Genomic DNA, 23,496 nt, shown 5'->3' on the forward strand with positions numbered 1-23,496 from the left:
ATTAAAAAGCATCCTTCAAATCTGCTAAATAACTAAATTTACAATTATTAAATATAAAATAAATCTAAAAGGATTTGTTTGTTTCATTTTATCTTTAAGCCACAGGAAAAGTCTAATGATTTAAAAACTTGGAATGATCAAAGAGGTTGAATTGCTAAGAAGATATCTGATTGAAAAGAAAGTTTTCCTAAACTCTTATTATAATAAAGGTTGTTTAAATTATGAAATTTAATTATCATAAATTGACAGTTTTCAGGAAATATTTTTTCTAATTAATTTATGTTATGCAAGAGAGAAAAACAAATAAAATGAAAATAGTATTTTGATGAAGTTTTAAACAGTAATAAAGTAACATTTTGAAATAAAAAATAAATTAGTAACTACAGCATTAATTATGATTGATAAAACTAAGCAAGTTAAAGCAGTGATTAACTATTTGCAATAATAATAATAATGATAATAATAATTCATATAACACATTTCATTTGGTGAGACAAGAGACAAGGAGGGTATGGGAGAACAACTCACAAATAGCAAAAGCTCTTGCAGCAAGTTTTTAGTCTTTCATCGTCAGTTTTAAAATGAAAAGTTCATCACCTTAAAATGGGAAAGAAAAACATGCAGAGAAAATGGAAATGATTTATTTATGACATTAAACAAATGACAATTTCGAAATAGTTTGTCAGTTAAAAACAATAATTAACTGTGCTTCTGAAAACATTAGTTATTTAATGGCAGATTTACAACTAGATAACAGAGACTGAAGAAGCAACAAAAGGGATTTAATAAACTTTGTAACCTATTTATTGCATCTCCACTATCCCTCATACAAAAACAAATAAAATAAAATAATTATGAAAAAAAAAAAAGCTGTAGTATAAAGTACACTAAAGGGCTATGTTTGTAACAGTGCAATAATAATTGGCAGGAAGTTTTTTTTTGTTTTTGTTTCTTTTTTGTTTTGTTTTTTTTTTTTTTGCAAATAATAAAATGTGAAGAAATATATTAGAAACACAAGACAGTGAGGAAAAATAAATGTGACCAAAAAATAATTCTGTTAAGATATTTAATGTCAATAAGGTGATAATCATTAGGAACAGAAGCTGGGAGAAGAGTGTGGGGCACAGAAAAACATATATTAATGAAGCTGATGCCGAAAACTGACATTAAAAGTTTCCTTTCAGATACAAACATCTACTTGGAAAATGTTACTGATTTTGCCCCTCTAATATTTATTAAGAAAATAAATTATTTTTATTCAATTTGTGTAGAAGGAAGAAAGAATATCATAATATTACGGCAATCAAGGGATGCATTACATTTATGAATTAATTATATAACTAGAAATACAATATTAAAAATATTTTTAAATATATAGATATCAATATGGAATATTAAAAATATTTTTTTGCATTATTTCCATTATTTTAGCCAAAAAAAAAATTCATTGAATGATAAAAGCTGAATGTATTATATATTATGTCACATTATTTAAAAATTCATAATTTGTCCATTGGTGCTGAAAAGTAATTACTCCATCACTAAGTACTTTGATAAATAAGATGAAAAGAAAAGATATGGGCTGATCCATTGACATAATTACGTAATAAAAAAAAAATGGAACTAACTTATTAGAGAGTAAATTAATATTGAAATAAATTTTTCAGAAAAAAAATGTTAATCAAAATAAAAAATTTACAATGATATTAACTGAAATTATTCAGTAAATAAGTGTGTATGAAAACAATGGAAATTACAGTACTTTAATTTAAAAAAAAACAAATAATAATAATGGTTTCTAATTTAGGAAGAAGGCCAGTAATTTTGAGGGAACGGGGATTAGTCAATACTGTTGACCCCAGCACTTAGCTGGTCCTTTATTTTATCAACCCTGGAAGGATGAAAGGCAAAGTCAGCCATGGCAAGATTCAAACTCAGAATGAAAAGAGCCACAATAAACTACAGCAAACATTTTCCCCCCCTGGTGCTCTAACAACAACTCTACTAGTTCACTGCCTTCTTAATAATGGTTTCTAATTTAGATTAAGGCCAGCAATTCTGAGGAGAAAGGGCTAGTGGGTATCTTTGACTTCTTTATCAACCATGGAAAGATGAAAGGCAAAGTTGACCTTGGCAGGATTTGAAACCAAAATGTAAAGAGCTCTAACTAAATACCACAACGTATTTTGTTTGATGCTCTACCAATTCTGCCAATCTATATAATAAGTGTGTCTGATTTAGGTGCAAGGCCAACAACTTTAGGGAAAGAGGATTAGTCGATTAAATCAATCCTAGTACTTGACTGATGGTGGTGGTAGTAGTAGTAGTAGTAAAAGTTGAAGTTAGAAATTAATTTTAAAATGCTTACAAATCTTATTTTAAAGAATAAAATGAAAGAAAATACCTAAGAAATAGCATTTATTCCTAATTTAATAGCTAAGCAGTGATGACAACTGATGATGATGGTGATGATGAATAGATAGATAGACAGACAGATTAAATAGAAACATTTTCCAGTAGTGTCTCACAGCCTAACGGTGACTGTCAGAAAGCCCCAAACCTCCATTTTGAATAGAAGTTGTATTAAATGACAATTTGAGGGCTTTGCTTTTCTCAAGAGAAAATATGTCGACAAATACTAACATCAGTTCCAATGCAGCTCATGACAAAACACTGAGGTACTGTGAGTAATGAAAGAAGGTCACAAACGGTGAGAAAGAAAGTTGCCAAATAAATTATTGAATTCAATTTTTCTTTACACTATGATAAATACATAAATAGGGGTGGGATTATTTTTTGTATTTTGTATTTTTTTTATACTTCTTTTTTTCTTCTTTTTTCTTTTTTCATTTTTTTTTTTTTTCATTTTTGTTTTTTGCAAATTAGTTTATTACAGTATCCATATACCCAGTAAATTTGGATAAAAGGAGCAGAGGTTAGCAAGAAGAGACAGAGGGGAAGGGGTCAATATGTGCTACACTTGGTTTTAGTCATCTTATGCTCCCTGTGAAATACAGTAAGAATGAACTGAGCTACTGATGAAATAGCTTGTTTTCTTCAACCTTTCATGATATGATAATACATTTAAACACAAACCACAATAACAGAGTCCCCTCAGTGTATTCCAGTCGCTTCAAACATAGCAGATATTAGCAAAATAGGTTGTATTTAATTGATTTGCTTTGAAGGGCCCAAACCACCTGGAATATATATATACATATATGCACAATCATGAATGTGTATGTATTACATGTCTGTATGCATTTAAATACTCACACACATATACACACACAGTTCACACACGCAGTTCACACACACACAGTTCACACACACACACATATATGTGTATGTGTGTATACATAGAAAGTGTCTATGTGCAGTATGTAAAGATATGAAAAAATGTGAAGATATTTACAATGATGAAAAATGATGTGGTGAAGCATTTCTTAATTGTTAAGTTTGTCTTTTTATTCTTTTCTGATTAAACACTTTTCTCCATTTTGTTTCCTTTAAATATATTCATTGTGTTACTTATATATTTCCTCTGCTCAGTTTGGGTTTGTAGTTTTTACTTTTATCAATTAAAGATCTCAAATATTGATAGTAAGACTAGAAGTTAAGGATAGTCGTCTTCTTTGTTCTTTAGAACTAAAGAAAAGTTATGTGTGAATATCAATAAATTTATCATGGCTGTCTCCTGTAGTCTTACACATTAACTAAGATTGAGAAAGAAATAGTGGGGAGATGAAAAGTTACAACAGATAAAACTGCATGATATAGGCACCTGGAGGTGGATGATGGTGTTGACCAATCGGACACAGCACTGAAATACAAATATCACATTCACTGCTATGTATTTTCCCCAGATGAGTTCAATTGTGTTATAGAGCCAGGTTTTGCTCCTTGCTTCTTTTCAGTCCGTGTTCTTTGGGCTCCCCCATGGGAAGTCCCCATGGAATGTGGTAATGAAGTAAATGTCAAATCTTGTTTATATTCCCCTGAATCTAAGTGTGAATTTAACTGAAATTTAGCAGAGCTGCCAGGCGGTGGTCCAGAATCCATGTTCTGAACAAATGGTATTCTTCCTGATGAAGGCAAGCCATTGTAATAGTGAATAGGGATTCCAGCAGTCACTCCACCAGAGGACCAGATTCCAGGCCGAATAGAGCCACTTTGCATTGACAATAATGTTGGAAGAATGGCAGTTTGAGAAGATGGCATCTGAATACTAGTGGTAGTCAACTGAGTTGAGGTTTGGGAGTTGATGTTTACATGAACTGGCAAACCAGTTTGAGCTGATGTGACTGCTGCAGCATGAGCAGAAATGGTTCGCGTTCCTTCTTGGCAATTAGCTTGTTGTGATGTTGCAGCTGCTAATGAAGATTCAGATGAAGACAAAGGTTTTGGCTCAACAGAAACCTGCTGAGGTGCCATGCCTCCAAGTGAAGTATTTCCTTCTATGGCTGTTTCTTTAGAAGTGGTAGTCAAAACAGTTCGATTGTTTGAAGCAGACCTGTATATTGAAGAGGAAAGGTGTGAAACATTTGTTGAAAGTTGAGAAGATGTTAAGGCCAAATCTGAAGCTATAGATTGAGTAGATGCTAATGGTACATGCTTACTATTAATAAAGAGGTTGTTACAATTTGATAATGGTTGATCTGAAAGTGATGATGGCACTGAGGCCATGTTGAAATTAATCCAACCATATGGCAAAACTGAAGTTCCTCCATTTGATGTAGCAGTTGTAATGGAACCAACTGGCTGGTTGATCACTTGACCAGACATAGGCAGAGAATTAGCTGTTAAATCAGAACTATCAAGAACATTCAAATTATCTTTCATAAGCTCTGAAGCTAGACCATTCCCAGTAGTCAAAGTAGTGGCAGTGACAGGAACTGTATTAGGCTGGACAGAATTCAAAAGTGAATCTGCAATATGTTTGGTCCATTCTTCATCATTAACATCCATCAACTGGGAAGATTGATCACCAACTCTGGACAATTTATCAAGCTTTTCTTTAGCATCCCGAATATCTTTATAAGCTGCTGCTAATGCACGTTCAAGATCTTCAGATTCTTCCTTTGTAGGATCATATTCTCCATTTCGGCCTGTTGTAAAGAAAGCAGAAAAAGAGAGAAAATTCAAGTTTTTTTCTTTTCATGATTTACTTTGAAGGAAATATAAAACTTTTATTGAATATCAGCTTCAAAAATCATGATGACAGAACAATGGAATTATTGCTAATATTTACCTGAAAATATGTCAAATGTATCATTGTTGAAAACCTCTTGTAAATCTTGTTCTAGGAGCTTGGATGCTTGATCAAGTGGCAATTCAAAGGATTTATCTATGGAGTCTACAAAAAGAAAGAATAACGTTTATTCATTAAAAATTTCCAAAGTAACTTTACTTTAAACATGCTGAGACCCCCCCCCCCTTCGGTCATGACTGATTGCACCTAGAAAGTTACCCTCCCAGGCACAAGTCCAAGCAAGGTTGTTTATGGAAGACCAGCAGTCACCCATGCATACCAGCCTACCCTCTCCAGGCCACCGATGTTATCCAAGGGAAAGGCAAAATGCGATACAGCTTGGCACCTGTGACGTCACAACTCATTTCTACAGCTGAGTGAACAGGAGCAACGTGAAATAAAGCGTCTTACTCAAAAACACAACATGTAGCCCAGTCTGGGATTCGAACTCACAACCTCACATCGTAAGCTCAACGCTCTAACCACTGAGCCATGCGCCTTCACACTTTAAACATAAACTTCAAATAAATATATTCAACCCATTTGTAAAAATAAGATTAAGATTGGTTTTTCAAGAATAATTGCAAAAGTGTTAAAAGCATATATTATATAGGGTTTACAGTGGTTATACTGGTGACTGTATGATGCAGCAATGTTGTTGTTGTTGGCACTCCGTCACTTACAACGTCGAGGGTTCCAGTTGATCCGATCAACGTGCAAGTGGCTGAGCACTCCACAGACACGTGTACCCTTAACGTAGTTCTCGGGGATATACAGCGTGACACAATGTGACATGGCTGACCCTTTGAATTACAGGCACAACAGAAACAGGAAGTAAGGGTGAGAGAAAGTTGTGGCGAAAGAGTACAGCAGGGTTCGCCACCATCCCCTGCCGGAGCCTCGTGGAGCTTTAGGTGTTTTCACTCAATAAACACTCACAATGCCCGGTCTGGGAATCGAAACCGCGATCCTATGACCGCAAGTCTGCTGTCCTAACCACTGGGCCATTGCGCCTCCACATGATGCAGCAATAATGTTAAATGTAAAGGAGATAAGGAGTGGAATGGGTGAACATAGAAAATGAAGTTAATTAGAGGAATAATTAGAACAAAATTAATACAAATAAAGTCAAGCTGGAAAGAATAAATACAGTCATGTCAAAAGTAATTAGACTATAAGGGAGAACTCACTGAAAAAATATTTTCTCTGTTTAAACTCCAAAATAAAGGAGTTCAAAAAACTAAATATTATAAAAACACAAAATTTCTTTGTACAAATATAGACGATACAAAAACAACCCCAAAAAGCTAGGAAATAGCTTTTTTTCTTTCTAAATTTAATTAAACTGAAATATAGAGAAGGATTGATCACCTGGAGAAAATCCACCATCTAGAACAGATCCAAGGTCCTGGAAATTTTTACTTAATTTAGCAAAGTCAATATGATTAAGCTCTGCACTGGAACCAACAGCTGAACTACTTGTGACAGGAGGAAGATCCATAGGGAGGTGTAGAGAAATAGATGTCCCTGAAAAATATTTAATTACTCATATACAGTGGCTATTACATCATCAAAATATCATTTTAACTCAAACAATAAAACATACTTTTTGAATGCCATTCTCACAAAAAAAAAAAAAAAATGCCCTTCCTAATGCCAACCCTCATACATTTCCAAATAAGGAAATGGGTGAGACATGTCTCAGAAGATTAGAAACAAAGAACATTGCTTATGTGATGTTGACATTCACAACTACCATGTAATGTCAAAACAAGGAGACAGTGACACATACACACACAGATGAGTGTGTGTATATGCATGCGTATACACAACATACAGATCATCATTGTTATTATGTCCATATCCTTTGTTTCATTTAACATTTGTATTTCTATGCAAGCAAGACTTTGATAGATTTTGATGGTTGGATGCTCTTCTTGTGAGTCCTTAACTGTTTTCCAAGTAATGGTGGTGGTGGCGTGAGAACAAAAGTAGATAGACAGAAACAATAGATTTGTAAGAGGAAATAGGGTTCTATAGAACACTTTAAAGAATGTAGAGAGACATACTTTTATACAAATATACATACATTACATCATAAACACAGACTTTCCCCACATATATTATACCCACGCAACATAGATATCCATGTATGTATGACAGAGAGGGAGAGATAACTAGAAAATAACACAGAGTACAAAGAAAATGTTGGTTAAATAACATTAAAAATCCTTTCTACTGAAATTTTAGGGGAGCAGATAAGTCAATTACATTAATCTCAGTATTCAACTGGTACTTATGAAAGACAAAATTGAACTCAGTAAAATTTGAACCCAGAACCAAGTCAGAAGAAATGAACCAAAGCATTTTGTTTGGCATGGTAACAATTCTGTCAGCTTACTGCCTTTAAATAACATTAATAACACAATGTGGTAAAACAACAGAGAGCATACAAGTGATGTGCATCTTACTTTCTATTTATGGTTTGCCTTGTACTCTGTGAAAAAAAGTGAAAAAAATACACATTGGAAATTATAAGAGATAATAAAAAGCAATAATTTATGACTATTTCTTACGTTTTGGGGGAGGTAAGTTTGGTAATAAATTACCAGTCTTTTCTGGTGCACTTAGAAGAGAATCCTGAAGTATACTAGATGTGTCAAGTACAGCGGTAGTAATTGGTGGAATTGAAGACTGGCTTGTAGTAACTACAGTTTTAGCTGCAGCAGTAGCATTATTGGCAGTTGCACTAGATGCAGAGGCAACAATATTTGGTGACTCATCCACTGAAACTGAACAAAACATTAATCCTAAAATGCAATTTCCATTTAATATAAAAATAACTCATGCATAACTTTATTTTTTTAAAATTTCAACTTGTAAACATTCTAATCTACTATCAAAAAGCTTTGTCTTCCTCTCTACAATACATGCTGCAGTTGACAGAGATAATTTTCTTAGCTAATTTGCTTTAAGTCCAATGACCCCTTATATTATTAAAACAGTGTGACCATCAAACAATATTTTTTACAGAAATCTAAAAATCTTTCTCATGTATTTGGAAATATTTTCTGAAACCAATTATTTTTTAATTAGTGTTAAATTTAACAATCACAATGATCTTTACTTTATACACATAATACATTCTATATTCCTTGACTTCTACTGGTTTTTGAAAGAGGTTCAACTACCTACAGCAAGAAAACAGCTCTTAATTCTATAAGACAACCTCTATGTTATTGGTGAAAATGAAACACACCATAATACTTGTGCATTTTTTAAAAATTACTGTTTAGAAAGAGGAATAGGCACAATACAGTTCCTTGTTCTTTGCTAATTATGAAGGGGTTCTCTAAGCAATATTTCTGTAGAAAAAGTTTCATCTGAAAATGGTGCTTTGAATCCAAAGGACAATGTATTTTGCTATTCAACTCTAAAGCCATGCATAGCAATTGACAAAATTCACACGTAAAGATTTAGGCAAAAGTTTTAAGTAGTAAACTGAACAATTCTCTCTTTTAAGAATACTAGAAACTCTAAGACTAAAAGATTGCAAATACTCACCTGGTTCAGTGTTCTCTAGCCTCTCAGCACGACGAACAGATTCTTGTGGACGGACATTGCAACGTTGATTTTTCTTCTTCTTCTTTTTACTCTTTGTCTTTGTGAGAGCAGCTGGTTTAGGTTTCTTCCTTGGTCTTTTGTGTTTAGATTCATTGCTTTGAACTTTTTGATAATTGTCCTAAATGATAATTAAAAATCATTATTATTGAATAATTTTCAAGTATTATATCAAATTAGTAAAGATTGACTAAGACACCATTTCGAGCGTGGCCGTTTTCGTGCGGGTGACACGTAAAAGCACCCACTACACTCTCAGAGTGGTTGGCGTTAGGAAGGGCATCCAGCTGTAGAAACTCTGCCAAATCAGATTGGAACCTGGTGTTGCCATCCGGTTTCACCAGTCCTCAGTCAAATCGTCCAACCCATGCTAGCATGGAAAGTAGACGTTAAACGATGATGATGATGATGATGATGATGATGATGATGACTAAATCAATGTGAACAAATATCAGACAATTGTAATGAGTTTAAAATGATATCAAAAAAAGCAATCTACATGACCTTGGCTATAGAACATAACCCTAAAAGAATTTTAAATCATTTGCTGGCTTTATTGCTAATGGCTCATATGTCTATTTGCTCTTTTATTCAATTGCTATCAGCTTAGTAGATGAGGAGGCTGATGATGACAGATGATGAAAACAAGTATCACAGAGTAGCCATATGAAAGTTATAGAGAAAGATATCTACCTAGGTGGACAAATGACTATAAAATTGGGTGGTGGGGAGGGATGAGTGTTACACTGGATTTTCCACTGTTGATTGTCATAGATGTTTGCATAAAAAATGAGATTTTATTTATTTGTTTGTTAATATTTTTATTAGCTTGTGATTGTGTGATGTGATCTTTAGAAGAGATGGGCATGTAATGTTTATGGGCAAATACAGAAAGATGAGAGAAGAAAACAATATGAGGTGAGATAAGGAGGTCAATGGATTTATCCATATTCTGGTGATTAGCACAATTATGTAGTGACTAACACTAGAGTGGGTAACAATTAAGAGTAAATGAAAATGTTTCTCTTCACACACTGCCAGAAATTCTTGCAGAAGAACAATAACAAGGCTTAACCTTGTTATTATTTACCAATTCAATTACACAAAATTACAATAAATTTATTTAAAATGTTTAATACAAACAACTGAGGAAGCATAGCAAAGATATGCTCCTGTTTCGATGAGAAAGCAATAGGTTTTTATTATACTTCAAAGATTGATGAGACCTCAAGAAAACGAATTAGAACAACTGGAACCATCTTCCCCTTCATGAGTGAGATAATCAAACCCCACAAAGCTTAAGTATTTAATGGGGATTTAGTGGGTTACTGAATGTGAACACACTAATTCCAATAAGCCTTGGCAACGTGTCACAGAGATGTTAAAAACTGTTTTAACAATAGCATTTAACAAAAACTGTTCAAGAGTTTCTAGTTTGAGGTCTAAGGACCAAAAGAGAACATTTCAAAATCCATTCTATTTAATAGAAGCAGAATTGAATGAATATAGCTATCTCCATATCATACTTAATGTAAATATATTGGTGTATTAACACTAAGTATGATGCACCAATGAGTTTTATAATTTAATTTGGTTTCTATTGCAAATACTGGATCTTTATTCAGCTAAGTGGCTATCCACAATACCAGTAAAAGTTTATTCATTATTTTCATATATATATATATATATATATATATATATATACATATACAATGGAGGTAGCAAATATTGTTTAAACATGTGACTGACCATGTTTATATGCCACTGACAAGGGCCAAATGCATCTAGTGCTCTCACTAGCCACTGCTGGAACGATTTTCGTCTTGCTCTGATATATATCGTATTTTTAAGCACAGCACATCCATAAGATACATAATCTCTGGACAAATGCTGCAGCAAGTTTGCCTTTCAACAATCATCATCATGTGTAATAATAATTAATTAAGAAACCATCAAATACTCACAGCTTTTGCAGCATGCTCTTGACAAAGAGGTAAATCATGTTTGATGTCAAAAACTGGAACACAGCATTGCGTATTGTCTGCAAATTTTGCTGTACAATAATCAAACAATTGCTGATCGACATTATACATGATATCTGTAGTACAATAAGGAAACAAAAGTGTTTAATATTCAGAAAGAACTTCATACATCAATGTATCTCTTGTAGCTTTATAGTCATTATTAGCTGCTTCAAAACTGGCACAGTCTGACATCACAATTTATTTAACCCCTTTGATACCAACTTGCCCAAGACTTCCACTGATTCTATAGTACAAATTTCATGATTTAAAGCAATTTAAATTAAAACCTGTTGAAATTTCATTTTAATCTAGGTTCACCCACATTGTACTTTGTGAGTATGTCCCCCAACACATCTCCACCATCATCTCTCTCTCCCTCTACCTTTCTCTGTAATTCTAGCTCTTTTCTCTTCTTTCTTTTCTTACTGGGTTAGCTAAGTATCTTCTCTTCTATAGTAAGACACCTCTCTCTATCCCTCTGTCATACTTTAACCTCACAACTGGCACAAAGCAAACTACCTCAATACTACTCATCCTCACAATTGAAGGGCCTTTGCCTTGCAAGTTACTTGGTTGACTCCTACCAGAGCTGGTGCCACATAAAAAGCACCCAGTACACTCTATGAAGTAGTTGGCATTAGGAAGGGCATCCAGCCATAGAAACTATGCCAAAACAGACAATGAAGCTTGGTCTAGCTGTCCATCTTACCAATTCCTGTCGAACTATCCAGCCCATGCCAGCATGGAAAATGGATGTTAAATGATAATGATATTCCAAACAGTAGCTTAATAAAGGTAAAGTTATTTTTTTAAATTTTTCTTTTATTCAAAATTCACTGAAATAAGGACATTGTTTTTTAAAAGAAATATAGTAAGAAAAGGCTAATCAAAGGATGCTAAAAGCATTAAGTGAGCTTATTTCTGTTTTACAGCTTCGGCTATTGTGGACTCAATGTTAATTCTATGTATACATAATGGACACAACATACTAAAAATGTAAAATTCCTGTAGAACCCAAACAAATCTCCTTTGTTAACAACTTGATATAATTATTGCCAGCTAACATCTGTTCAAAGAATGGTATATTAACTCTTTAGCATTCAGATTTTTCTACCAAATGTATTCTTATTTATTCGCATTGAATTAATCATGCATTATCTCATAGCTTTGAGATTTCAATAATGTGATTGTATATTTTCAGAATGACACTGTAGAGGAGGTGGGAGAAGCCAGATCTGGCCAGTTTGAGTATAAAGCAAAAAGAATATTTAGGCTAGATATGGCTGGTTTAAATGCTAAAGGATTAATGCACACCATTCAGCCTACTGTATAATAAAATGTAAAAACTTTTCATATATCGTGATTAACAGTAATATTTCCCAACAAACAATAAGCATGATTAACTTCATCTGTAAAAAGCCCACCCTTGCAGAATGGATTCAATATGATAAAAACAAAAACTTGGCTTCCTCATCTAAACACTTCTGTTTGCATCTCAACCATCCTTCTCTAGTCTCCACTCACTCTCCTTCAGTCGCCTATCACTGCAACGAGTTCCAAAATGCATGCTGGGGTTCATCAGAATGAGATGAATCACAATTAAGTATCACATAAAATTGAAAGAAATAAATTATACTGATAAATCAAAATGTCTTATAAAAAAAAAAAAGATTATTATTATTAAAAGGATACGTTTAATACAATGGTTTGTGCAAGGGAGAGCTTTCTTATTGCATTTACCATCATCTTCATTTCGATAGCAACAGAATCTCTTCCTTAAACCAGACATTTTGTGCCTGAAAGGAAAACTGAAATTAGTACAAAATCTACAGAAATATTCTGAAAAATAGTCATAGGGCTAGTTTCCTTGTTTCTGTGGTGTATATATTCCCCACTGTACAGGATGGAATGGACTTCAAAAATTTACATATCTAAATAATTTTTGTGCAAATTTTAAAAAAAAACTCCTACAAAAATTACCCATTACAAAGGGTGCTGCAAAGTTCCTGGCTTCAAGGGTAGAGCAGTTACCTTTACAGGGGAGGTAGGGCAACTAATATATATATATATATATATATATATATATATATATATATGGCGAGACCAATCCTTATGACATGTCTGTTATCAAACACTCATTGAAACCATTTTTTTTTTCAGATGCTGAATAACTTTCCCCTCTCCATATCCCTTTCCAAGTTTTCAGAGTTGGCACTGCCAATGTAGGCACATTGAAAGGTAGGTCTTGAGATTGTTGGGATGCTTGAATGGAGAGCAGCATCAGCCAGGTTACTCACAGGCAAGACACAAAGGTATAAACACTTCAAGGTAACAGTGACGGGGGGGTAGGTGGTGTGGGCATATTCCTTGCAGATGAATGGGTGGGGGAGGCCACAGAGTATGTGATAGAGTACTTAAGCTCAGGTTACTTTTGCAGAATAGTACAGTGGCAATTATCTCTGCCTGTGCCCCACACGTGGATCTACCAAATGAACAAAAGGACCACTGTTACGATATCCTTCTACAGGCTACCTCAAAGATGAATAACAATGATCACATCTTCGTGGCTGGGGAGTTCAATGGGCACGTCGGGCAGCAGCCCAGTATCTTTCATGGTGTACATGGGGGCCATGGAATTGGTTCTCAGAACGAAGAGGGGAACAAAACTGCTGGAGTTTTGTGATGCAAATAACCTATCAATTTTTAACACCTACTTCAGGAAACCAACCAGCCACCTAATTACCTATGAATCGAGTGACCACACTAGCCAGATCAATTACATTCTCACCAGATAACAAGATACATGGTTGTTCATAAATGCAAAGATCTTCTCTGGTGAAGAATGTACCTCGCAACATAGACTAGTCATAAGTGACTTTAAACTTCAAGCCAGAAGGGTGCCACAAAGACCAATCTGGAACCTTAAGGATTCTCTGTATGATCAAAAATTTAGGGACATCCTAATTGAGAAATTTGATGAAGAGGAGGAGGAACTACAGATTTGTAACATAGAGGGTAGCTGGGAATTCCTTGGAGACAGCTTGCCATAGACAAAAATCTGTTGCTGGTGTAAAGTCTGATTCGACCTAGGGTGATGTGGTGGTGGAACAATGCTGTAGACAAGGCCATTAGAGTAAAGAAACAGGCCTGGAAGAGTGGAAGTAGCAGAAAGCTAGGAGGCAAGTATATTTAGCTAGAGAAGTAACAGAAAAGAAGAAGTTTGCTAATGTTCTGTGACATGAAGGCCAAAGACATAAAATGTTTTGGATTGAAAGACAGCATGTGAGAGAAAATCATGATGTGGTAGGAGAGAAATGTGTCCACATGGAAGATGGTTCACTTGCATTTAATGATTCCACAAAGAAAGAAGTTTAGAAACGCCGTTATGAAAGGCTGCTAAATGTGGAGAATGAGAGTCTGCCAAATGTTGACCCAATTGAGGGACAAGCTACCCGAATTGACAGTACCGTGGTAGATAAAGCAATTCAGGATATGAAGACAGGGAAAGCCCCTGGCTTATCAGGAATCACCACTGAGATGCTTAAAATATTTGGTGGGGTAGGTTATGGGCTAGCCATCTGTATAGTTAACCAGGTAGCAGCACCATAGTCAACTGTTACAAAGGTAAAGATGACACTTTAGACACAAATAAATACAGAAGTATCAAATTGTTGGATCAAATGATGAATGTCACGGAGAGGGTCATAGCCCAACTAATTGAAGAGAGAGTTAGTCTAGATGAGATGCAGTTTGGTTTCGTGCCAGGGAGAAACACTACTGAGGCTATATTTCTGTAAGGGCAGCTGCAGGAGAAATACATAGCCAAAGATAAACCTCTGTACTTGGCTTTTGTTGACTTGGAGAAAGCTTTGAACAGGGTTCCCTGCTCCCTTATCTGGTGGTCAATGCAGAAACTAAGGATACATGAGTGGTTGCTGAGAGCTGTACAAGCCACGTACAGAGATGTTGTCAGTAAGGTGAGGGTTGGCAATGAGTATAGCGAAGAATTCAGGGTATAAGTAGAGGTTTACCAAGTCCTCAAACCCCTTTTGTTCATCATAGTCCTCCAGGTAATAATAGAGGAATTTAAGACAGATTGCCCCTGGGAGCTCTTCTATGCTAATGACCTTATTCTTATTGCTGAATCACTACCAGAACTAAAGATGAAGTTTCGGGTGTGGAAGTAAGGTCTGCAATCAAAGGGCCTTAGAGTCAATCTAGCAAAAACTAAAGTCATAGTAAGTAGGAAGGCAGACGAATCACAAATCATTTCAGGTAGATGGCCCTGTTTAATGTGTAGGGAGAAAGATGTACATAGAAATTTCATAAGATGTATCCAGTGTAAGCTATGGACTCATAAGAGGTGCAGCAATATCAGAGGAAGGCTAACAGGATATATAGTTTTTGTGTGTGGAAGGTGCACAGGTACAATTAACACTAAAAATGTTCAGAAAACAGACTCTATCAAATGCCAGGGGAAAAATCTATAAGTAGTTGACAGCTTCCGTTACCTAAGTCAGTAGCAGGGGTGGATGCTCCGAGAGAGTAGCTGCTAGGATAAGAATAGGTTGGGCAAAGTTTAGAGAGATCCTACTTCTGTTGGTAATAAAGGGCTTCTCCTTCACAGTGAAAGTCAGATTGTATGATGCTTGTGTGTGAACAGTCATGCTACACAGCAGTGAAACATGGGCTGTAATTGCTGGGGACATGCGTAGGCTTGAAAGAAATGATGCTAGTATGTTTTGCTGGATGTGCAATGTCAGTGTACATGTACGACAGAGTGTAAGTGTCTTGAGAGAAAAGATGAGCATAAGAGGCATATTGTCTGTCAAATCATTTTTTGCCATAGATTTGTGAATTAGTTACATTTTAAAACAAAAATTACAAATGGCAAACAAAAAATTCTAATTTAATACAAATATAATTCCTGCATCTTGTTCTAATTTTATTTTTTCCCCGCAAATTCTTATCAAGCAAAAACAACTTACACATTACATTTCTTCTGCGGTTTGTTAAGCACAAAATGTAAAGACTTGAGAGCAGCAGGAGGCCTATCCCGTAAGGCATGAATCAAAGCAAGAGTTGCTTTATTCTTATTTAACTGAATATTTGCATTGAAGCAACCAGCAACTTGAGATTGAACAACATGACGCCGTAATCGTGCACGTCGGATGGCCAATTTTCTGCTCCGATAATGAGGGGACAGATTTCTAAAACAGAAATAAAATAAATAAATGAAAATTTATTGCTACTTTAATTAAAATTTATATATATATATATATATATATACACACACACACATTTCAGTAACAATAACTGCACATCTCAAACAATTTCATGAAGTTTATTAAATGTTTTCAAGTGAAATATTTCAGTAGTTAAAAGCTGCTTGGCATAAGAACTAGGTCATCATTCAATTAGTTTTTGATCTGTAACAGCAAAAAAAACATTCAATTTTTTACAAATGAATTATTCATGTTGACATCATCAGGTAGTCTTTCCATTGAAAAAAAATTTAAACGTCAGAGTTACTTACTCATCTTTAACATCTTCATCAGATGATAAAACTAACCAATCATTCTGCCAGGGTAAGTGTTCGTCCTCACTATTTTCTTCATCTTCAGAACTATTCAAGCCTATTTAAATGAAATAAACAATCAAATCATCTCCACGCTACATCATATACCTATATATATATATATATATATATATATATAATCATTTTTATGTCTAATTTCCCTGCTGGCAAGTTATCACAGTTCAAGTAATTTCTTACTGTGAGCTGCTGTTTCCATTGACTGGTGCTCTTGCATCCTATCTAACTTGGTTTCTATGATTGGATGCTCTCCTACTATCAACCACTTTATGAGTTGTACTGGGTGTATTTTTTGTGGAACCAGTATTAGAAAGAATAGCTAAATAGATTTCAGAACTCTACACATTTTCTGCTCATCTGCCAACCACTTCAGTGTGTACTGGGTGCATTTCATAGTATCAGCAACAGAAATTGTCTTACTCACCAATCACTTGTAACTAATGGGACAAGATAAGGAGTAGGTGATAGTTGGCAATAGAAGTACCTTGCAATGGCTGGTAATAGAGAAGGGCAAAGAAGGTAAAGGAGATGTACTAAAGAGAAGGAATTATAGAGGCATGAGGGAGATCCAGAGATCCAAGGCAGTCTCTTATACATAGGCCTTGAGGGTGGACCAATGCAATCTCTGAGGCATAGATCAAGTGAAGGGTGAGGAAGTTAGCTGGTGGAGAGAGGTGATAAATAAAGTAATGGAGGTGGCTGAAAGGAGGGGCAGCAAAATGTATGAGGTACACTAGTCAGAGTATAAAAAATCTCAAACTCTAAAACTCTACTTTTCTATCAGGATGTGTTTTGCTGTGGATGAAGTCTTCTTTGATATCTTGCTTTCATTAATGTGGAATTCTTGGTATTTCTTTAAGCAGCAGTTAGTTCCCACAAGCAGCCAGTCTTAAACTCCTCCGTGATGGCCAGTATGGGGCTGTGATGAATCAGTGGTGGCTGAGGACTCAGCCCTGTTACAACCCTATCTTTATGCTTTGTTGCTGAACTCAAGTTAACTCTCACTTTATTTATTACATCTTTGTACAGTAAGCTAGAAAAAAAAAATGCCATATGTATCTACAATTAACTATTGAAATGCCAACAAGGCAGAAAAAAAAGACATCCTCAGATATTGAAAAATATACTTTACTAGGGCAAAAGTTCATAAACAAGTTTCCAATCCCATTGTTAGAAAACAACAGAAGAATATATTGTGGTACTTGCTTATATTTGAGTTTGAAGATGGAGAAAGAGAGCTTTATTTGTAACTCTCAGAACTGAATGCCTGAGAACTGAATGGCATGAGTGTCTGGGAAAACTACATCACACAAACTAGATTGTCATTGAAGAAACACTAACAGTCAATCATTTTGGAAAATACTAGACAAATTCCAAAAAGCACCGTTCAAGTGTTGGGTCTCATATAGGCAGTGACAGGCAACCGAGACCTTTGACTATATACTGTGCCTGTGTAGACCTGTCAAGTCAAGTGAGATGGTAGTTGTGGTCAATGCCGGTGTCATGGCACTTGCACCCGAGCCGGTGGCACGTAAAAAGCACCCACTACACATTCTTGGAGTGGTTGGTGTTAAGGAGGGCATCCAACTGTAGAAACCTTGCCAAATCAGATTGGAGCCTGGTGCAGCTCAGCTTATCAATTTTCAGTGAAACCGTCCAACCCATGCCATAATGGAAAGCAGACGTTAAACAATGATGATGAAAATATACCTGACTGGCCTTGTAGGGTTTTCGAGTGAGATCGTTGCCAGTGCCCCTGGACTGGCTCTTGTGCGGGTGACACATAAAAGCACCCACTACACTCTCTGAGTGGTTGGCGTTAGGAAGGGCATCCAGCTGTAGAAACTCTGCCAAATCAGATTGGAGCCTGGTGTAGCCATCCGGTTGCACCAGTCCTCAGTCAAATCGTCCAACCCATGCTAGCATGGAAAGCGGACGTTAAACGACGATGATGATGATGATGATGCGCAGTAAAGAACCTCCCTAATTTTAAAATATTCCTTATTTTATATGCTTAGACTCAATCAACTACAATGTTACAACAAATTACTGAAGTAAAACAACATATTAAGAAATACAAAACACACTAAAACACTTACTATGAAAAGAATACTATTAAGAAAAGATAAGCATTGCAAAATTTGTTTTTTAAATACTTAAAATCATAACTTTTCTCTTAAAGATACTTAAAATATATTCTCCATGAAAAGCTCAGAGAAATAAAACAGAAAGATGACACTAAAAGTCTGATTTTGCATGCAAGCAATTGTGGAGTAGCAATCATCTGATGTTGACTTGGAAAAGACATCAGTGAACAATACCTTGAATAACCAAGTAACCCTTCTGAAGGGCAACATTGCTCCACATAGGGAATGGCCTGCAAAAGTTAGCCAAACCAAAACTTGTTACCATTTCCCAAGTTCACTAGATACAGCAAATAGACATCCTTAAATACAATGTAATGGCAACAAATAAACACAGAAAAGATATACACCTGCTTCAACAAGGTGTGCAAGAATACAATTGAGCATGCAGGAAAAGCATAACCATGTTCAGTATGCAGATTGCAATTGCCTAGAAAGGCATACTGTTCTGATTATTCATAAACTTTCAAGAGGAAAACAGTCTTCAATAACATGGTGTCTGTACTTTCTGTTGCTCTTACAAACCACAAACATCTTCCTAGAGTTGTAATTTCCTAAATAACCAAGTACCAGTGAGAGCCTGGATTTTTCATTTCTGGCAACAAATAGCAATACTACACATAGCACTTTAATGTATGGAACTTTCAAGAACTTCCATTGCATCTCTTAATGCTTGTGTACACTTACTGTTTGCACAGATTACTTTTACTTATTCCAGCATTATACAAATTTTTCCAGTGTTTCTATGCTTCATCTTCATGCATTTTTGTCAAAATATTTTTTTTTCATTCAAGATGGAAAAACAGGGTCCATACTTTACAATAAGCTGAATGGGGGGAAGAGGTATTTGGGGAGGAAGATGCAGAGGTAATGAAGTTCTATAAAATGAGAGGATAAAGCATTTTGTATAAAGTCTAAGAATTAAAACACATTGTGAATTTTGGTAGGAAGTGTGACAGATATGTGAAAGAAAGAGCTGTATAAAGAAGTTAAGAAAGGTAATTGGATGTAGAAATAACAGTGAAAGAGGAGATACCCTTTTGAATATGCAGTATCATCATCATCATCATTTAACATCCACTTTCCATGCTAGCATGGGTCGGATGGTTTGACTGAAAACTGCACTAGGTTCCGATCTGATTTGGCAAGGTTTCTATGGTTTCCTAACACCAACCACTCCAAGAGTGTAGTGGGTGTTATATACATACCACCAGCACAGGTGACACTGACCTGACACCAGCATTGGCCATGACTATGGCCTCACTTGCTTTCACAGGTATACACAAACACAGTATATTACCTAAGGTCTTGGTCACCTGTCACTGCCTCCAAGAGGCCCAACGCTCAAACGGTGCCTTTTACATGCCACTGGCACAGGTATCAGTCAGACAACATGGGCATTGGCCACGGTTACGATTTCACTTGGCTTGACAGATCTTCACAAGCATAGCATATCGCCTGACAATCAAAGGGTGCTTTTAATGGGCCAGTTATATGACACTGGCATCGGCCATGACTACAATCTCATTTGGCTTGACGGGCCATTCATATTGTATACTAAGGTGTATGATTTGTTCTTTTATTTTCTAGTGATCAGAGAATGTGCAGCATTAGAGAATGTAGAATAACCTATTGTATAGTGGAGGTGCATTACACAATTATTCAACTAACATTCCAGCTGAAGCAGTCTCAACTTTTGCTGTAGGATTTAAGAATGAAATACAATTGTTATTTCAAAAATAACAGCAAGAATGTTTAAGGAAACATTTTTGCTATCATCAGCTGTTTTATAGAATGTTCTTTCATAATCTGAAATGAAGGAGAGATTTTAAACTTATCCACCAGGTCAGTCCACATCCACAGAGAAATGATGAAAGGCATTTCATCTATCTCACCTTTTTCTCTAGACACAGTATATCAAGGTACTATACAAGGTGTTGTTCTTTTTCTAAAATGATAAGGAGAGTTTAAAGAGCGCTTAGCTGCTGTTTCTAAGAAGGCTAAGCTGGAGATAATGCTCTTAAATATTGAAACAATAAACAACTGAAGGCCTTGGCTTTCCCAAAATTGATACATTACAAAATATTGATATTTGTAGGAACTCTAATACATATAACTGATAAATCATTTTCTTTCATATTTAAGTACCAATTTCATATTTTAGTAAAAATAATATTTTACTCTTATGATCATTTAATGTCAGCTTTCCATGCTGGAAAGGGTCAGACGGTTTGACTGGAACTGGTAAGCCAGGGAGCTGCACCAGGTTCCAGTTTGATTTGGCATGGTTTCTACAGCTGGATGCCTTTCCTAACACCAATCACTCCCAGAGTGTAATGGGTGCTACTTTTACGCGCCACCTGTATGAGTGCCACTGACATGACACTGGCAATGGCTCTGACTACGATTTCACGGGTGCCATTTACATGACACTACAACAGCCATGACTGATTTCACTTGGCTTGATGAGTCTTCTCAAGCAAAGCATATTGCCAGAAGTCTTGATCACCTTCCATCACCTCCGTGAGGCCCAACATTCAAAAGTGCTGAATCACCACCTCATCCTTCACATCCAGGAGGCCCAACATTCGAAGCTCGTGCTTCACCAGCTTCTCCCTCACCTTCATGAGACCCAACATTAAAAGGTCGTACTTCACCACCTCATCCCATGTCTCCCTGGGTCTACCCCTTCCACAGCTTCTCTCTACAGCACTCCTCATGCATATGCATCACATGACCATACCAGTACATTTGTTTCTCTTGCGCACCACATCTGATGCCTCTTATGCCCAGTTTTTCTCTCAAAACACTTACACTCTATCGTACATGCACACTGACCTTGCACATCTAGTGAAGCATACTAGCTTCATTTCTATCAAGCCTTCGCATTTCGCTGCCATGGAACATGGCTGCTTGCACACAAGCATCATACTATCTGCCTTTCACTCTGAGGGACAGGCCCTTTGTTACCAACAGAAGTAGAAGCTCTCTGAACTTAGCCCATCTCATTCTTATTTTAGCAGCTATGCTCTCAGAGCATCCACCTCCACTGCTGACTTGGTCACCTGTACATCTGCCACACACAAAGACCTATTTTCCTTGTTAACCCTCCTCTGATATTGCTGCACCTCTTATGTGTCCATAGCTTGCACTGAGTACATCTTATAGAGTTTCTGCCTATACCTTTCCTACACATTGAGCAGAGTCATCTACCTGAAGTGATTTGTGATTTGTCGAGGACTATGATGAACAAGAGGGGGCTGAGGACTGATCCTTGGTGAACCCTTACTAGTACACTGAATTCATAGTTATACTTGTTGCTAGCCCTCACCTTACTGACAACATCTCTGTACATGGTTTGTATAGCTCTCACCAACCACTCATCTATTCCTAGCTTCCACATTGACTGCCAAGATAAAAGAACAGAAAAGCCTGTCAAAAGCTTTCTCCGTGTCAACAAATTATTTTTACCAGAAATTTAGCAACAGTGGTGCTTCTCCCTGGCACAAATCCAAATTCCATCTCATCTATACTGAACTCTCTTCTTAATTAGTTGAGCTATGACCTTCTCTTTAATTTTCATCACCTGATACCTCTGTAATTATTTCTGTCTAAGGTGTCACCTTTACCTTTGTAACAGTTGACTATGATGCTGCTACACCAATCATTGGGAATGACTCCTTTGTGTACAACCTGATTAACTTAGCAGATGTTTTCAGAAACTTTATTTTTTAAAACTAAAACTTTGAATACTTGCTAAAATATTAAAAAATCAAATACAGAAAAGTTTCTTAGCTTTTTATGTTTTGAAACAAGTAATAACATTGTCTCATAATATCAAAGAAAGAATTCGGATTTGGGTTGGTAACACTGTATAGCTGGGTTCAATCTAATTTCATAAGTCGTTTATTTAAATAGTGTTTACAACACCCATCTCTGTTCTAGAGAGAGAGAGATCATTATCATCATTTAACATTCATGATCCATGCTGGCATGGATTAGATTATCTCTATTTAAATAAGCAATACAAGAAATTGCCAGCAATTTATATTCTATTGTCATTTTCTTTTCAATCACTACCAGCATCTTTTTCCCCATTCCTCTCAATAAACTTTCAGACAGCTATTGTCATGTGCATGACCTATATACTATGACCAATGCAGAACAACTGCTTAGCCCTCCAGATTTTAGTAAGGTTAACTAAGGAATTCTCCTTTGCCATCAAACTGCCCACTAGTTTTGTACCTTCTAAGATATTTTGAAAAACAAGGGCTAGCAACAGGAAGGGCCATCTGGCTGTAAAACAATGCTTCAATATGTTGTCAAATACAAGGTAGCATAAAACAAACATACAATATATATATATATATATATATATATCGACGACTGGCCCCCATGCCAACGTCTCCTTCACTGGACACTAAACTCGGCTTGCGAAGACTTGTTGGGGCAAGCGAAAGCGAAATCAGGATGGCACCTGTACCAGTGGAGTGCTAAGAGCACCGTTCGAGCGTAATCATTACCAGCGTCACCTTCCTGGCACTTGAGCCAGTGCAGGTGGCATGTAAAATACACCATTTTGAGCGTGGTCGTTGCCAGTACTGCCTGTCTGGCCTTCGTGCCGGTGGCACGTAAAAGCACCAACTACACTCTTGGAGTGGTTGGCGTTAGGAAGGGTATCCAGCTGTAGAAGCTCTGCCAAATCAGATTGGAGCCTGGTGTAGCCATCTGGTTCACCAGTCCTCAGTCAAATTGTCCAACCCATGCTAGCATGGGTTGGACAATTTGACTGAGGACTGGTGAACCAGATGGCTACACCAGGCTCCAATCTGATTTGGCAGAGCTTCTACAGCTGGATAC

The 23,496-nt window shown here is 36.1% G+C and overlaps 1 protein-coding gene across 3 annotated transcripts in view; it reads right to left on the minus strand.

The window, feature by feature from the left end:
• Positions 1-625: 625 nt before the first annotated feature.
• LOC106882300 (uncharacterized) overlaps positions 626-23,496 on the minus strand; it is a 50,841-nt gene continuing 27,970 nt past the window's right edge. For all 3 annotated transcript variants that reach the window (XM_014932924.2, XM_014932921.2, XM_014932922.2), the window contains 9 exons: positions 16,433-16,532; positions 15,885-16,106; positions 12,589-12,692; positions 10,837-10,970; positions 8,816-8,993; positions 7,828-8,043; positions 6,623-6,778; positions 5,252-5,356; positions 626-5,108 (listed from right to left, as the gene is read on the minus strand). In XM_014932924.2, coding sequence (XP_014788410.1) covers positions 3,850-5,108; positions 5,252-5,356; positions 6,623-6,778; positions 7,828-8,043; positions 8,816-8,993; positions 10,837-10,970; positions 12,589-12,692; positions 15,885-16,106; positions 16,433-16,532 — 2,474 coding nt within the window. In that variant the 3' untranslated portion in view covers positions 626-3,849. The remainder of the gene's footprint in view (positions 5,109-5,251; positions 5,357-6,622; positions 6,779-7,827; positions 8,044-8,815; positions 8,994-10,836; positions 10,971-12,588; positions 12,693-15,884; positions 16,107-16,432; positions 16,533-23,496) is intronic.

Source organism: Octopus bimaculoides, chromosome 6, assembly GCF_001194135.2.
Source record: "Octopus bimaculoides isolate UCB-OBI-ISO-001 chromosome 6, ASM119413v2, whole genome shotgun sequence".
NCBI lineage: Eukaryota > Metazoa > Mollusca > Cephalopoda > Octopoda > Octopodidae > Octopus > Octopus bimaculoides.